The sequence below is a fragment of the Lipotes vexillifer genome, unplaced genomic scaffold (genome assembly GCF_000442215.2).
Source record: "Lipotes vexillifer unplaced genomic scaffold, Lipotes_vexillifer_v1.1 scaffold1315, whole genome shotgun sequence".
NCBI classification, from domain to species: Eukaryota; Metazoa; Chordata; class Mammalia; order Artiodactyla; family Lipotidae; genus Lipotes; species Lipotes vexillifer.
The window spans coordinates 158516-175214 of record NW_006785785.1 but is presented as its reverse complement, the minus strand read 5'-3'; the positions used below and the strand labels follow the sequence as shown (position 1 = coordinate 175214).

The window sequence follows — 16699 nt, the reverse complement described above, 5'->3', positions numbered from 1 at the left end:
AGAGTGTTCTGCCTATGTTTTCCTCTAAGAGTTTTATAGTGTCTGACCTTACATTCAGTTCTTTAATCCATTTTGAGTTTATTTTTGTGTATGGTGTTAGAGAGTGTTCTAATTTCATTCTTTTCCAAGTAGCTGTCCAGTTTTCCCAGCAACACTTATTGAAGAGGCCGTCTTTTCTCCATTGTATCTTCTTGCCTCCTTTATCAAAAATAAGGTGACCATATGTGCGTGGGTTTATCTCTGGGCTTTCTATCCTGTTCCATTGATCTATATTTCTGTTTTTGTGCCAGTACCGTACTGTCTTGATTACTGTAGCTTTGTAATCTGGACTGAAGTCTGGGAGCCTAATTCTTCCAGCTCCATTTTTCTTTCTCAAGATCACTTTTACTATTTGGGGTCTTTTGTGTTTCCATACAAATTGTTAAAATTTTTGTTCTAGTTCTATGAAAAATGACACTGGTAGTTTGATAGGGATTGCATTGAATCTGTGAATTGCTTTGGGTAGTATAATCATTTTCACAGGGTTGATTCTTCCAATCCAGGAACATGGTATATCTCTCCATCTTTGTATCATCTTTAATTTCTTTAATCAGTATCTTATAGTTTTCTGCATACAGGTCTTTTGTCTCCTTAGGTAGGTTTATTCCTAGGGATTTTTATCTTTTTGTGGCAATGGTAAATGGGAGTGTTCCCTTAATTTCTCTTTCAGATTTTTCATTATTAGTGTATAGAAATGCAAGAGATTTCTGTGCATTAATTTTGTATCCTGCTACTTTACCAAATTCATTGATTAGTCCTAGTAGTTTTTGGTAGCATATGTAGGACTCTCTATGTTTAGTATCATGCCATCTGCAAACAGTGACAGCTTTACTTCTTTTGCAATTTGGATTCCTTTTATTTCTTTTTCTTCTCTGATCCCTGTGGTTAAAACTTTCAAAACTATGTAGAATAGTGGTGGTGAGAGTGGACAACCTTGTCTCGTTCCTGATCTTAGAGGAAATGGTTTCAGTTTTTCACCATTGAGAACAATGTTGGCTGTGGGTTTGTCATATATGGCCTTTATTATGTTGAGGTAAGTTCCCTCTATGCCTACTTTGTGGAGAGTTTTTATCATAAATGGGTGTTGAATTTTGTCAGAAGCTTTTTCTGCATCTATTGGGATGATCATATGGTTTTCCACCTTCACTTTGTTAATATGGTTTACCACATTGATTTTCATATATTGAACAATCCTTGCATTCCTGGGATAAACACCACAGATCATGATCCCTTTCTTAATTTATTTTTTATTTTTTATTTATATTTTATTTTTTTATACAGCAGGTTCTTATTAGTCATCCATTTTATACACATTGGTGTATACATGTCAATCCCAATCTCCGAATTCATCACACCACCAACCCCAGCCCCCCGCCACCTTCCCACCTTGGTGTCCATACATTTCTCCCCTACATCTGTGTCTCAGTTTCTGCCCTGCAAGCTGGTTCATCTCTATCATTTTTCTAGGTTCCACATACTTGGGTTAATATACGATATTTGTCTTTCCCTTTCTGACTTACTTCACTCTGTATGACAGTCTCTAGATCCATCCACATCTCTACAAATGACCCAATTTTGTTCCTTTTCATGGCTGAGTAGTATTCCATTTATATATTTACCACATCTTCCTTATCCATTCGTCTGTCAAGGGGCATTTAGGTTGCTTCCATGACCTGGCTATTTGTAAACAGTGCTTCAGTGAACATTGGAGTGCATGTGTCTTTTTGAATTATGGTTTCCTCTGGGTATATGCCCAGTAGTGGGATTGCTGGGTCATATGGTAGTTCTATTTTTAGTTTTTTAAGGAACTTCCATTCTGTTCTCCATAGTGGCTGTATCAGTATACTTCCCACCAACAATGCATAACGGTTCCCTTTTCTCCACACCCTCTCCAGCATTTATTGTTTGTAGATTTTTGGATGATGGCCATACTGACCGGTGTGAGGTGATACCTCATTATAGTTTTGATTTGCATTTCTCTAATAATTAGTGATGTTGAGCAGCTTTTCATGTGCTCCTTGGCCATCTGTATGTCTTCTTTGGAGAAATGTCTATTTAGGTCTTCTGCCCATTTTTAGGTTAGGTTGTTTGTTTTTTTAATATTGAGCTGCATGAGCTGTTTATATATTTTGGAGATTAATCCTTTGTCCATTGATTCATTTGCAAATATTTTCTCCCATTCTGAGGGTTGCCTTTTTGTCTTTGTTTATGGTTTCCTTTGTTGTGCAAAAGCTTTTAAGTTTCATTAGGTCCCATTTGGACCACCAGAGGTCGATCAAAAAAAATCTTGCTGTGATTTATGTCAAAGAGTGTTCTTCCTATGTTTTCCTCTAAGAGTTTGATAGTGTCCGGTCTTACATTCAGGTCTCTAATCCATTTTGAGTTTATTTTTGTGTATGGTGTTAGGGAGTGTTCTAATTTTATACTTTTACATGTAGCTGTCCAGTTTTTCCAGCACCACTTGAAGAGACAATCTTTTCTCCATTGTATTTCCTTGCTTCCTTTGTCATAGATTAGTTGACCGTAGGTGCGTGGGTTTATCTCTGCACTTTCTATCTTGTTCCATTGATCTATATTTCTGTTTTTGTGCCAGTACCATATTGTCTTGATTACTGTAGCTTTGTAGTATAGTCTGAAGTCAGGGAGTCTGATTCCTCCAGCTCCTTTTTTTTCCCTCAAGACTTCTTGGGCTATTCAGGGTCTTTTATGTCTCCATACAAATTTTCAGATTGTTTGTTCTAGTTCTGTAAAAAATGCCATTGATAATTTGATAGGGATTGCACTGAATCTGTAGATTGCTATGGGTAGTATGCTCACTTTCACAATGTTGATTTTTCCAATCCAAGAACATGGTATATCTCTCCATCTGTTGGTATCATCTTTAATATCTTTCATCATTGTCATATAGTTTTCTGCATACAGGTCTTTTGTCTCCCTAAGTTGGTTTATTCCTAGGTATTTTATTCTTTTTGTTGTTATTAATTTCTTAATTAATAATTTCTTAATTGTTATTAATTTCTCTTTTAGATTTCTCATCATTAGTGTATAGGAATGCAAGAGATTTCTGTACATTAATTTTGTATCCTGCAACTTTACCAAATTCATTGATTAGCTCTAGTAGTTTTCTGCTGGCATCTTTAGGATTCTCTATGTACAGTGTCATGTCATCTGCAAACAGTGACAGTTTTACTTCTTCTTTTCCAATTTGTATTCCTTTTATTTCTTTTTGTTCTCTGATTGCCGTGGCTAGGACTTCCAAAACTATGTTGAATGATAGTGGTGAGAGTGGACGTCCTTGTCTTATTCCTGATCTTAGAGGAAATGCTTTCAGTTTTGCACCATTGAGAATGCTGTTGGCTGTGGGGTTGTCGTATATGGCCTTTATTATGTTGAAGTAGTTCCCTCTATGCCCACTTTCTGGAGAGTTTTTATCATAAATAGGTGTTGAATTTTGTCAAAAGCTTTTTCTGCATCTGTTGAGATGATCATATGGCTTTTATTCTTCAATTTGTTAATATGGTGTATCACATTTATTGATTTGCTTATATTGAGGAATCTTGCATCCCTGGGTAAATCCCACTTGATCATGGTGTATGATCCTTTTAATGCATTGTTGAATTGTGTTTGCTAGTATTTGGTTGAGGATTTTTGCATCTATATTCATCAGTGATGTTGGTCTGTAGTTTTCTTTTTCCGTAGTATCTTTGTCTGGTTTTGCTATCAGGGTGATGGTGGCCTCATAGAAGGAGTTTGGGAGTTTTCCTTCCTCTGCAATTTTTTGGAACAATTTGAGAAGGTTGGGTGTTAGCTCTTCTCTAAATGTTTGATAGAATTCACCTGTGAAGCCATCTGGTCCTGGAGCTTTGTTTGTTGGAAGATTTTTAATCACAGTTTTAATTTCATTACTTGTGATTGGCCTGTTCATATTTTCTATTTCCTCCTGGTTCAGTCTTGGAAGGTTATACCTCTCTAAGAATTTGTCCATTTCTTCCAGGTTGTCGATTTATTGGCATAGAGTTGCTTGTAGTGCTCTCTTAGGATGCTTTGTATTTCTGTGGTGTCTGTCTTAACTTCTCCTTTTTCATTTCTAATTTTATTGATTTGAGTCTTCTCCCTGTTTATCTTGATGAGTATGGCTAATGGGTTATCAATTTTGTTTATCTTCTCAAAGAACCAGCTTTTAGTTTTATTGATTTCTGCTATCGTTTTCTTTGTTTCTATTTCATTTATTTCTGCTGTGATCTTTATGATTTCTTTCCTTCTGCTGACTTTGGGTTTTGTTTCTTCTTCATTCTCTAGTTCCTTTAGGTGTAAGGTTAGATTGTTTATTTGAGATGTTTCTTGTTTCTTGAGGTAGGCTTGTGTACCTATAAACTTCCCTCTTAGAACTGCTTTTGCTGCATCCCATAGGTTTTGGATTGTCGTATTTCATTGTCCTTTGTCTCTGGGTATTTTTTGATTTCCTCTTTGATTTCTTCAGTGATCTCTTGGTTATTTAGTAACGTATTGTTTAGCCTCCATGTGTTTCTGTTTTTTACGTTTTTTTCCCTGTAATTGGTTTCTAATCTCATAGCATTGTGGTCAGAAAATATGCTTGATATGATTTCTTGAGAAGAAAGTGTAATCTGCTGTTTTTGGATGGAATGTCCCATAAATATGAATTAAATCTATCTGGTCTATTGTGTCATTTAAAGCTTGTGTTTCCTTGTTAATTTTCTGTTTGGATGATCTGTCCATTGGTGTAAGTGAGGTGTCAAAGTCCCCCACTATTACTGTGTTACTGTTGATTTCCTCTTTTATAGCTCTTTGCAGTTGCCTTATGTTTTCAGGTCCTCCTATTCTGGGTGCATATATATTTATAATTGTTATATCTTCTTCTTGGATTGACCCCTTGATCATTATGTAGTGTCCTTCCTTGTCTCTTGTAACATTCTTTATTTTAAAGTCTATTTTATCTGATATGAGTATTGCTACTCCAGCTTTCTTTTGATTTCCATTTACATGGAATATCTTTTTCCATCCCCTCACTTTCAGTCTGTATGTGTCCCTAGGTCTGAAGTGGGTCTCTTGTAGACAGCATATATATGGGTCTTGTTTTTGTATCCATTCAGCCAGTCTGTGTCTTTGGGTGGGGAACATTTAGTCCATTTACATTTAAGGTAATTATCGATATGTATGTTCCTATTCCCATTTTCTTAATTGTTTTGGGTTTGTTACTGTAGGTCTTTTCCTTCTCTTGTGTTTCTTGCCTAGAGAAGTTCTTTTAGTATTTGTTGTAGAGCTGGCTTGGTGATGCTGAATTCTATTAGCTTTTGCTTGTCTATAAAACTTTTGATTTCTCAGTTGAATCTGAATGAGATCCTTGCGGGGTAGAGTAATACTGGTTGTAGGTTCTTCCCTTTCATCACTTTAAATATATCATGCCACTCCCTTCTGCCTTGTAGAGTTTCTGCTGAGAAATCAGCTGTTAATCTTATGGGAGTTCCCTTGTATGTTGTCATTTTTCCCTTGTTGCTTTCAAATTTTACTTTGCCTTTAATTTTTGTCAGTTTGATTACTATTTGTCTTGGCATGTTTCTGCTTGGGTTTATCCTGCCTGGGACTCTCTGCGCTACCTGGATTTGGGTAGCTATTTCCTTTTCCACGTTAGGGAAGTTTTCATCTATAATCTATTCAAGTATTTTCTCGGGTCCTTTCTCTCTCTCTTCTCCTTCTGGGACCCCTATAATGTGGATGTTGTTGCATTTCCTGTTGTCTCAGAGGTCCCTTAGGCTGTCTTCATTTCTTTTCACTCTTTTTTTCTTTATTCTGTTCCATGGTAGTGAATTCCACCATTCTCTCTTCCAGGTCACTTATCCGTTCTTCTGCCTCAGTTATTCTGCTCTTGATTCCTTGTAGTGTAGTTTTCATTTCACTTATTGTATTGTTCATCTCTGTTTGTTTTTTGTTTAATTTTTCTAGGTCTTTGTTAAACGTTTCTTGCATCTTCTTGATCTTTGCCTCCATTCTTTTTCTAAGGTCCTGGATCATCTTCACTATCATTATTCTGAATTCTTTTTCTGGAAGGTTGCCTATCTCCACTTCATTTAGTTGTTTTTCTGGGGTTTTATCTTGTTCCTTCATTTGCTACATAGTCCTCTGCCTTGTCATCTTGTTTATCTTTCTGTGAATGTCTCATCCTTTTAATGTGCTGTTGGATTCTGTTTGCTAGTATTTTGTTGAGGATTTTTGCATCTATGTTCACCAGTGATATTGGCCTGTAGCTTTCTTTCTTTGTGACATCTTTGTCTGGTTTTGGTATCAGGGTGATGGTGGCCTCATAGAATGAGTTGGGGGGGGTGTTCCTCCCTCTGCTATATTTTGGAAGATTTTGAGAAGGAAAGGTGTTATCTCTTCTCTAAATGTTTGATAGAATTCTCTGGAGAAGCCATGTCATCCTGGACTTTTGTTTGTTGGAAGATTTTTAATCACAGTCTCAATTTCAGTGCTTGTGATTGTTCTGTTTATTTTGTCCATTTCTTCCAGGTTGTCCATTTTATTGGCATAAAGTTGCTTGTAGTAATCTCTCATGATCCTTTGTATTTCTGCAGTGTCTGTTGTAACTTTCCTTTTTCATTTCTAATTCTATTGGTTTGAGCCTTCTCCCTTTTCTTCTTGATCAGTCTGGCTAATGGTTTATCAATTTTGTTTATCTTCTTGAAGGACCAGCTTTTAGTTATATTGATCTTTGCTATTCTTTCCTTCATTTTTTTTCTGTTCTGATCTTTATGATTTCTTTCCTTCTGCTAACTTTGGGGGTTTTCTTGTTCTTCTTTCTCTAATTGCTTTAGGTGGAAGGTTAGGTTGTTTATTTGAGATGTTTCTTGTTTCTTAATGTAGGATTGTATTGCCGTAAACTTCCCTCTTAGAATTGCTTTTGCTGCATGCCATAGGTTATGGGTCGTCGTGTTTTCATTGTCATTTGTTTCTAGGTATTTTTTGATTTCCTCTTTGATTTCTTCAGTGATCCCTTGGTTATTTGGTAGTGTATTATTTAGCCTCCATGTGTTTGTATGTTTTACAGATTTTTTCCTGTAATTGATATCTAGTCTCATAGCATCGTGGTTAGAAAAGATATTTGATATGATTTGAATTTTCTTAAATTAACCAAGGCTTGATTTGTGACCCAAGATATGATCTATCCTGAGGAATGTTCCATGAGCACTCGAGAAGAAAGTGTATTCTGTTGTTTTTGGATGGAACGTCCTATACATATCAATTAAGTCCATCTTGTTTAATGTATCATTCATAGCTTGTGTTTCCTTATTTATTTTCATTTTGAATGATCTGTCCATTGGTGAAAATGGGGTGTTAAAGTTCCCTACTGTGATTGTGTTATTGTCGATTTACCCTTTTATACCAGTTAGTGTTTGCCTTATGTATTGAGTTGCTCCTATGTTGGGTGCATAAATATTTACAATTGTTATATCTTCTTCTTGGATTGATCCATTGATCATATGTAGTATCCTTTTTTGTCTCTTGTAACAGTCTTTATTTTAAAGTCTATTTTGTCTGATATGAGTATTGCTACTCCAGCTTTCTTTTGATTTCCATTTGCATCGAATATCTTTTTCCATCCCCTCACTTTCAGTCTGTAGGTGTCCCTAGGCCTGAAGTGGATCTGTTGTAGACAGCATATGTAAGCGTCCTGTTTTTGTATCCATTCAGCCAGTCTGTTTTTTTGGTGGGAGCATTTAATCCATTTACATTTAAGGTAATTAGCGATATGTATGTTCCTATTCCCAATTTCTTAATTGTTTGGGTTTGTTATTGTAGGTCTTTTCCTCCTCTTGTGTTTCTTGCCTAGAGACGTTCCTTTAGCATTTGTTGTAAAGCTGGTTTGGTGGTGCTGAATTCTCTTAGGTTTTGCTTGTCTGTAAAGGTTTTAATTTGTCCATCAAATCCAAATGAAATCCTTGCTGGGTAGAGTAATCTTGGTTGTAGGTTTTTCCCCCCATCACTTTAAATATGTCCTGCCACTCCCTTCTGGCTTGCAGAGTTTCTGCTGAAAGATCAGCTGTTAACCTTATGGGGATTCCCTTGTGTGTTATTTGTTATTTTTCCCTTGCTTCTTTTAATACTTTTTTCTTTGTATTTATTTTTTGATAGTTTGATTAATATGTGTCTTGGTGTGTTTCTCCTTGGATTTATCCTTTATGGGACTCTCTGCGCTTCCTGGACTTGACTATTTCCTTTTCCATATTCCTTTTCAACTATAATCTGGTCAAATATTTTCTCAGTTCCTCTCTTTCTTCTTCTGGGACCCCTATAATTCGAATATTGGTGTGTTTAATGTTGTCCCAGAGGTCTCTAAGACTGTCCTCAGTTCTTTTCATTCTTTTTTCTTTATTCTGCTCTGCAGTAGTTCTTTCCACTGTTTTATCTTCCAGGTCACTTATCCATTCTTCTGCCTCAGTTATTCTGCTATTGAGTCCTTCTAGAGAATTTTTAATTTTAGTTATTGTGTTGTTCATCATTGCTTGTTTCCTGTTTAGTTCTTCTAGGTCCTTGTTAAATGTTTCTTGCATTTTGTCTATTCTATTTCCAAGATTTTGGATCATCTTTACTATCATTATTCTGAATTCTTTTTCAGGTAGACTGCCTATTTCCTCTTCATTTATTAGGTCTGGTGGGTTTTTATCTTGCTCCTTCATCTGCTGTGTGTTTTTCTGTCTTCTCATTTTGCTTATCTTACTGTGTTTGGGGTCTCCTTTTCACAGGCTGCAGGTTCGTAGTTCCCATTGTTTTTGGTGTCTGCCCCAGTGGCTAAGGTTGGTTCAGTGGGTCATGTAGGCTTCCTGGTGGAGGGGACTGGTGCCTGTGTTGTGGTGGATGAGGCTGAATCTTGTCTTTCTGGTGGGCAAGACCACATCCAGTGGTGTGTTTTGGGGTGCCTCTGACCTTATTATGATTTTAGGTAGCCTCTCTGCTAATGGGTGGGGTTGTGTTCCTGTCTTGCTAGTTTTTTGGCATAGGGTGTCCAGCACTGTAGCTTGCTGTCGTTGAGTGCATCTGGGTCTTAGCGTTGAGGTGGAGATCTCTGGGAGAGCTTTTGCTGTTTTATATTACATGGAGCCAGGAGATCTCTGGTGGATGAGTATCCTGAACTCGGCTCTCCCACCTCAGAGGGTCAGGCCTGACACCCGACCGGAGCACCAAGACCCTGTCAGCCACACGGTATCTATAAAATGTCTGGGAGAAACTGCAGCAAGGCCGGCTTCTTAGCAGTTGCAGCCGTAACAGGAAGCTTATTCCTCCCTATGGATGGGGCAACAAGTCTTCCTGCAGGTGCGAGGTTGCCTCCTTGGTCCTAAGGAAACTAACTTCTTGTCACCCTCACTATGGACTAGGCGCTGACACTGTGGTAGGACCATGCATGCGCCCTTTTTTCCTTTTTAAATTAATCTTTGAAAAATTTAATATCAATGTACTTCATCATCATTTGTTTTTTACTCTCCATGTTGTCGTGTTCTAAGATGCAGCATTGTAGTGCCAGAGAGCACCGTCGTGTTATTTCTAGATGGCTTTCCTCCATTTAGCCGCCTCCTCTTGCTCCTGCTGTGACTTGTTATATTAATTTGCTGTAGTAGAAGCCATGACATTAATGTACTTTCAGATTATTGAATGACACAAAGGATTTTTCATCTAACCTTCTCCCCAGTGTCTCTAGACTGACGGTTTTAGCCATTAGTTTAAGTATCTCTTAATTCAGGTGATGTATACGATAAGGATTTATTGCTATAAAGTGTTTTGGAAAGACAAAAGAAACTTATTAGGTTTATTTGAAATTTCTGTTCATCTAATTTGAATTGTAATATGTATTATAACAAATGACACTAAGCAAAATTTTAATAATCATAGAAAGTAAGATCTTTTCACATTAGGGAAATGGCAAGAGGTTTAATCTTGAGTTAGTATTCAACTCTGCCCATAACTGGTGCTACAAATGTAAGCAAGTTATTTAAGCTCTCTCACCTTGGCCTCTTCATCTGTAAAATAGGACTGGTAATGCCTGTATAATAGAGTTGTAAAGATTAAGTATGAAATATTATGTAAAGGTCTTTACATAAAGTGCAGGTTCAGGGGCTTCCCTGGTGGCGCAGTAGACCCCCCCCCCCCCCTGCCGATGCAGGGGACACAGGGTCGTGCCCCGGTCCGGGAAGATCCCACGTGCCGCAGAGCGGCTGGGCCCATGAGCCATAGCCGCTGAGCCTGCGCATCCAGAGCCTGTGCTCCGCAACGGGAGAGGCTACAACAGTGAGAGGCCCGCGTACAGAAAAAAAAAAAAAAAAAAGTGCAGGTTCACTAAATCATAGTTCTTATTATGGAACCCAAATCTAAAGGACCAGGCAGAGAACCATGACTTGTTCCTTCAGTGAAGAATAGTACTGGAAAATTTGTCATTGAAGGACCAGAATTTCATTCTCTACAGTGAAATTGCTGGCATTTAAGCTGTTTATAATATACTAATATGATTTATGAATGTTATTTCTCAAGTTACCTGGAAACCAAGCAAAATTTACCAACCTTGAGTTTCTGGGTTGAGTAAAGCCTTGATCAGAAAAGAATACTATTTGGTATCTATTTTCTCCTTTAATTTGAGGAGGCAGATCTAACAGCAAGGCCTTTCTGAATTTGCCAGCAGAGTTGCAGAATAATTTTGTTTTTTACAAACAGTTCATTATTAAAATGCTATTTAAGATGATCATTGCTGTTTGAGGGGGAAGTGCAGAAGAGCTATTTATTTATAAATATACAGGGCTAGGTCGGATGGATGTTTCATTATTTGTTTTAATTCTGCACTTATTCATAGAGTACCACCAGTAACAATTACACTAATTACAGTGTAGACATTCTTTTTGTTCTCAGTGTTAAAGGCTTGGTATACTTTGTTTTGGTAGGAAAGGAATTTGGTAATTGAAGTGGGAAACTAAATTTAGTTTTTGGTTTTTTTTTAACTTTTTTTTTTTTTTTTTTGGCCGCACCATGTGGCTTGTGGGATCTTAGTTCCCTGAACAGGAATTGAACCCAGGCCCATAGCAGTGAGAGCATGGAGTCCTAACCACTAGACTGCCAGGGAATTCCCTAAATTTAGTTTTTAAAGCTTTATTTTTTGAGATTTAAAGTTTCTTAACCTTTTAATATTGACATTATGTTAAAAAATTAAAAGGCATAGAAATTTTTTTAAGAGTAGTTTGGAGAAGACACATTTCTATGTGCCCTAACTCAACTTCCCAACCTACTTAGAAACACTTGGCAGTCTTCTGAATGAGACCCTAGACTAAGACCATGACTTTGTTTTAACTTACTTGCCTTCTACCATAAAATTAAGGTAAACTCTACCAAAGTCATTTCTTTTTGTTTGACTGTCTTGGTATGATAAGTAGGAATTTCTGTACTAGGGGTAGGTTCTAAGACCCTTGCTCAGAACTCTTGTCAGAACAGAAAGGACCGCACCCACCTGTCTTCTAAGAGTTTCCCCCTTGGCTTGCACCTCCTATGCCTAAACTTAGTCCCACCATCCCTATAAACTATAGGACAAGAGGGCAGTTAAAAAAGAAAGATCCCTGGAGAAGATCCCTGAATCAGACTGAAAGGAAATAATGGAAAAGAACACATTCCTTCACTTCAGACACTGGAGCAGCCCTGCTGAAACAAAAGATTCTTGGTGGGAGAGGAAAAGGAAAAGCATGTAAAGGCTGTGCATAGATTTTTTGCCAGGAATTAAGGGTTGAGTGGGGAGGGTGTCAAGATAAAATGTTGGCTCATCCCACACAACTGTAATGCCTCATACTCTTACTTCTTCCCTTTTTCAAACGTTTGCCACAGTTCATTGCCATCCATAGTAAATAAGATGGGGCCACTCGGGAAGTCTTGTATCCCTTAACTGTGTGACTTCTGGAGCCCAACACACCAGATTAGGGCAAGCAGGAGCTAAGGTAGGGGCCTAACAGCTGCTGCACTAGGACTGGCTTCTAGGTCTTGGAAGCACATTCTGTGTCTTTCCAGATGATTTTGAGAGTTTCTCTTGGTCTTTCAACATCCATTTATTCATATTTGCAGTGTCTTTTGATTTATTATTGGGTCTGTCTCTTGAATTTACAGATTCAAGACTCAGATCATAAAGACACACAGTTTACAGTAATGCAACTCTGGAGCTTCTCTTTGTAACTATTCTTAATAGGAATGTTTTTTCTAAGTAGTTAAAGCAACTTGAAAACACCTATGGTAGGTGAATTCACTCTTGGTAAATGTACTATTTTATGGAATGAAATAGTGAATGAATCTGTGAAAACTTCCTATTTTTTTTTACATTTACTAAAAATTTTAAGTCAATGATATATCTTTAGTAGTAATATACTCATTAAAATTAGTTTCCATTTTCCATGTCTTGCTCTTTAGAAACTTATTAGGATTTCTTTCCCTTCCTCAAGTACCCAGTTTCAGCAAGGTACTTGTAAAATCACTTTTCTTTGTTGTATGAAGATGGTCTTTAATATTGTTGCTTTCTAATGAAAGATTTGAAAAACTATTCCTTTGCATAATTTGTACTTATCATTTTAATGTCGCTAAAGTATTTTAGCTTTCTCAGAAGAACTACATCATCTGAAATACATATTTTCTATAAAAAGAATAAATTGCTAACTTTTTTTTTTTTTTTTTTGAGATAATGGTTTCTATAGACCCATGTTCAGGGAAGCCCAGTAGAAGACTATATTGAGTTATTTGGCCCTAAAAGCATTGAGTTATAGAAAGAACTAATAGAATCTGTGATGTTTATATATAGCTCATTATCAAAGGTGGCTGGCTGGAACTGGAAGTCATATTAAATATTTTATACCATTGATCAGGTAAATGACATTACAGGAAGTCCTCAGCTTACAGTGATCGGATACCAGCAAGTCACTGACATCAGCAGTGTTAGGGCCACAGTGCCCACCTATGTCATCACCTACAGCTTGTTCAATCAGGCAACTCACAAGTCAACTTCTGTGAATCAACCTACTGCCTAGGGGGGCCCTATGGTAAGGCCTCCAGCTTCCCAGTTGGCTCTACCAACTGATTCTGTTCTCTTTCTCTCTGTGCCTCAGAGTCTTTTAACTCCTAAATGGCAAGGGTTTCTGTTTTGTCTTTCTTCCTAAATAAAGGGTGGGGTGGAGGCAGAAGAGAGGGTGTCCCAAGTGAAAACTGGAAAGACAGCATAGAAAGAGGTAGCGGGGGGACTAAAGAAATAATAGACAGAAGTCTTTTTATATTTCTTTTCTTTTTCTAAGGGCCAAATATTGAATATTTTAGACTTTATGGTCTGTACTCAATTCTGCCGTTGTAGCAGCCATACACAATATGTGGATGAGTAACCTTGGCTGTGCTCCAATTAAATTCTATTTGCAAAACTAGGCAGCAGACATTTGGCCTAGTGGCCATAGTTTGCCACCCTCTGCATACTACAGGGTAATATGTCCCTAGTAAACTGGGTCTAAGAGATTTTCTAGAAGAGAAGTCCTTAAGACATTTAGAGCACTAGAACATTATTTAGTGTAGTTTCTATATATATATAGAATGTGTAGTTTCTCAGAGGAACTGAGGACAACACTCATTTTCATGTTAAAAGTTGGTATCGAATATATTTTAAGTCTCACATGTTCATTTCTTAAAAATTGCTGATGAATGAAAAAAGCAGCCTCTGTTACAAAGCAAAACCCAGGACTAATGATTAAGCAAAGAGAGGGCATAAGGAATCATTTTATAGATGACTTAACAGGGAAGCGGAGCTATAAATGAGGATAAACTAGGCCTGATGTCCAGTCCATGCTGTGTCACACTGCCTGGCCCTGGAATCAATTCAGGGCTTTAGAAGAGCAATCAGAGTTTTAGATATGTGTATTTGGCAATATCTGAAGACAAGAGAAAGTATTATTCTGTTAGATTTTGATGACTGTCATTTTTTTCTATAGGAATTGGTTAAACCTCTAATAGGACTTCAGATACCCCTTGAACTGAATTAGCCTTCTTACCATTACATGTAAAACATCACTGATATGTCCCGTCATAATATAACAAACAGTGCTTATAATCTCTGACAGGTTGTTCATGCTGAAGGATTGGTCTCTATATTAAAGAAGAGGAATAATACTGTAGGAGATCATACTGCCCAGATGCAACAGAAACCATCTAAGCGAAGAGTGAGATTCCAAGAAATAGATGACAACTTAGATCAAGGTAAAGTGCTCAGACTGTGTCTAGCACAGATTTGATCAGTGTTTGCTGAAAGAATGAATTAATGTACAATAAGGTGTTTGGTAACAGGATTTGTAAAGAATATGTGGACTTAGTTGCTTTATCTTCCGTAAAGAAAGAAACACAGAGGATCAAACTATCATCAGTTCTTAAATAATTCCTAAGTAATTTGTTTTGCTCAAATAAGTGAGCAAGTTGCAAAATTCATCTCATTGCCTTCCGGTCCCACAGATAGTCCTCAATTTTCAGAGCTTATTTCAGTTTCTTTGTTTTGTGTTTTATTTTCTAGTTTTTGTTTTTTGTTTTTTAGTGAGCCTGCTATTTTTGTCTTCTTTTCAGTGGCAGTTCATACTCCTTCTTGACTGATGTGGAAAATATTTATGGATTACAAATATTTTCTCTTCGGTGATTTCTTCTTGACTCTGTAGAAAGAGGTGTCTCTCAAGAGTACAGTTTAGGGCTTCCCTGGTGGCGCAGTGGTTGAGAGTCCACCTGCCGATGCAGGGGACACAGGTTCGTGCCCCGGCCCAGGAAGATCCTACATGCCGCGGAGCGGCTGGGCCCGTGAGCCATGGCCGCTGAGCCTGTGCGTCCGGAGCCTGTGCTCCACAACGGGAGAGGCCACAACAGTGAGAGGTCCGCGTACCGGGGAAAAAAAAAAAAAAAGAGTACAGTTTAACACTGTTGCTATTGTTTGATTTTTTTTTTTTCCTCCTGGGCTTATATTTAAGGTGGTGGTTAAATTTGTCTAAGGCCTAGGTAAATCAGAGTGAGTAGAAATATAGCCAAGAACCTGTCAGTATGCTTTTCATGTTTATAAAACAACTGCATTGTTAAAATAACAGGGTCGATGTGTAGATACGCTTTCTAAATATGACATAAAGTGATAGCAGTAGAGGTTTCTAAATTTTTACAATTATAAAGCTGGTAGGAACCTTGGAAATAATCTGTTCCCACCCCTCATTTTACCTCTGCACCTTGCTTGTAACTATCACAGTCCTCTCCAGATAAAGTGCTCAATTCTTTGTTTGTACCAATTGGTATTGAATCATTGCATACATAGTAGGGGGAACCCAGGATTTAGAACTGACAGTCCCTAGTTCCCTTAGTAGGCATCTCGTCTTACACTAAGTCACGTAACTTGTGCTCAGTAGCCGCCTGTGCCTCCTGGCTTCCATGTTGGACAGCACAGCTCTAAATACTATCAATGCATGTAGATAAAACAAAATAGGTGTTTTAAAATAAATTGTATCTAAATGTTTGTATATAAATATATGACAATGAAGAAATACCCAGAAAAATACATAAACTAGATTGTTAACAAAGATAAGAGGGTGGGTGGGAATCATGCCAAGAAGAGAAAAAATGGTAAAAATACTGAACTGACCAAAAGCAAAAAAAACCCCAAGAAACACAACATGAATGATATAATCCTTTTTATTTGTGTGTATAAAAATTATGCTAATTATAAATTATTAAATCTATTAATGTCTATTAACTATTAAAATCTATTAAACTGTAAATGTGTAAATCACAGGACAATACAATTACATAATCCTGTTTCTATAAAAATCCTGAAACCACATGTGTTTGATCTGGAAGGATACACACCATATTTAACAGTGTTTACCTCTTGGTTGAGAGGGGAATATGATTGGGTAGGAGTAAAAGGGAAGAGTCCCTTAGACTCTTAGATACTTTCATGTTTAAATTTTTATGGGGAGAATATATTCACATATTACTATAAAATCTTCCAAGTAAATTCTATTTGGTTTATATTGGGTTCTGTAAAATTTGTTTTTTTAATCATAAAAGTAACATACACTAATCATGAAAAAACTTAGACAATAATGAAGTAGAAAGTTTAAGGCTCTCAACCCTCCCTCCCTTGGGGGTTTCCCCCAGGTATTGACTGAAGTTCTTACCATCCTTTCAAAACACATTCTGTATATATGCATGTATATGTGTGTACATTCACATGTGCCCTTTTTTTTTTTAACATGAATGGTTCATTATATACCGTTATGTCATGGCTTTTTAATTTAACCATCAATCTTGGACATCTTTCTTTGAACAATGTATTAAATTTACTTCATTCTGTAAAACAGTTGCATAGTATTCCATGATATGAATCTCCCATAATTATTTAACTCTTCCATTGTAACTATAATAACTAAGTTATTCTCAACTTTATGTTATAACAAACTTTGCTGCAGTGAACATGCTTGTAAATATGATATTGTGTTTTGTGCAGATCTGTAGGCTTAATCCCTGAAAGTGGATTTGCTAGGCTAGCTGATCAGGACCGTATGGACTAGTTGGCCTAAGGCAGTCCTTCCTTGTTTATACCTATTGTCCCAGCACTGCATTCACTTAACACTCT

General features: G+C 37.1%; 1 protein-coding gene across 1 annotated transcript in view; it reads left to right on the top strand.

The window, feature by feature from the left end:
* Positions 1-16699, top strand: part of CNST (consortin, connexin sorting protein) — a 75540-nt gene that overhangs the window by 57628 nt on the left and 1213 nt on the right. The window contains exon 9 of the mRNA XM_007458077.1: positions 14163-14298. Coding sequence (XP_007458139.1) covers positions 14163-14298 — 136 coding nt within the window. The remainder of the gene's footprint in view (positions 1-14162; positions 14299-16699) is intronic.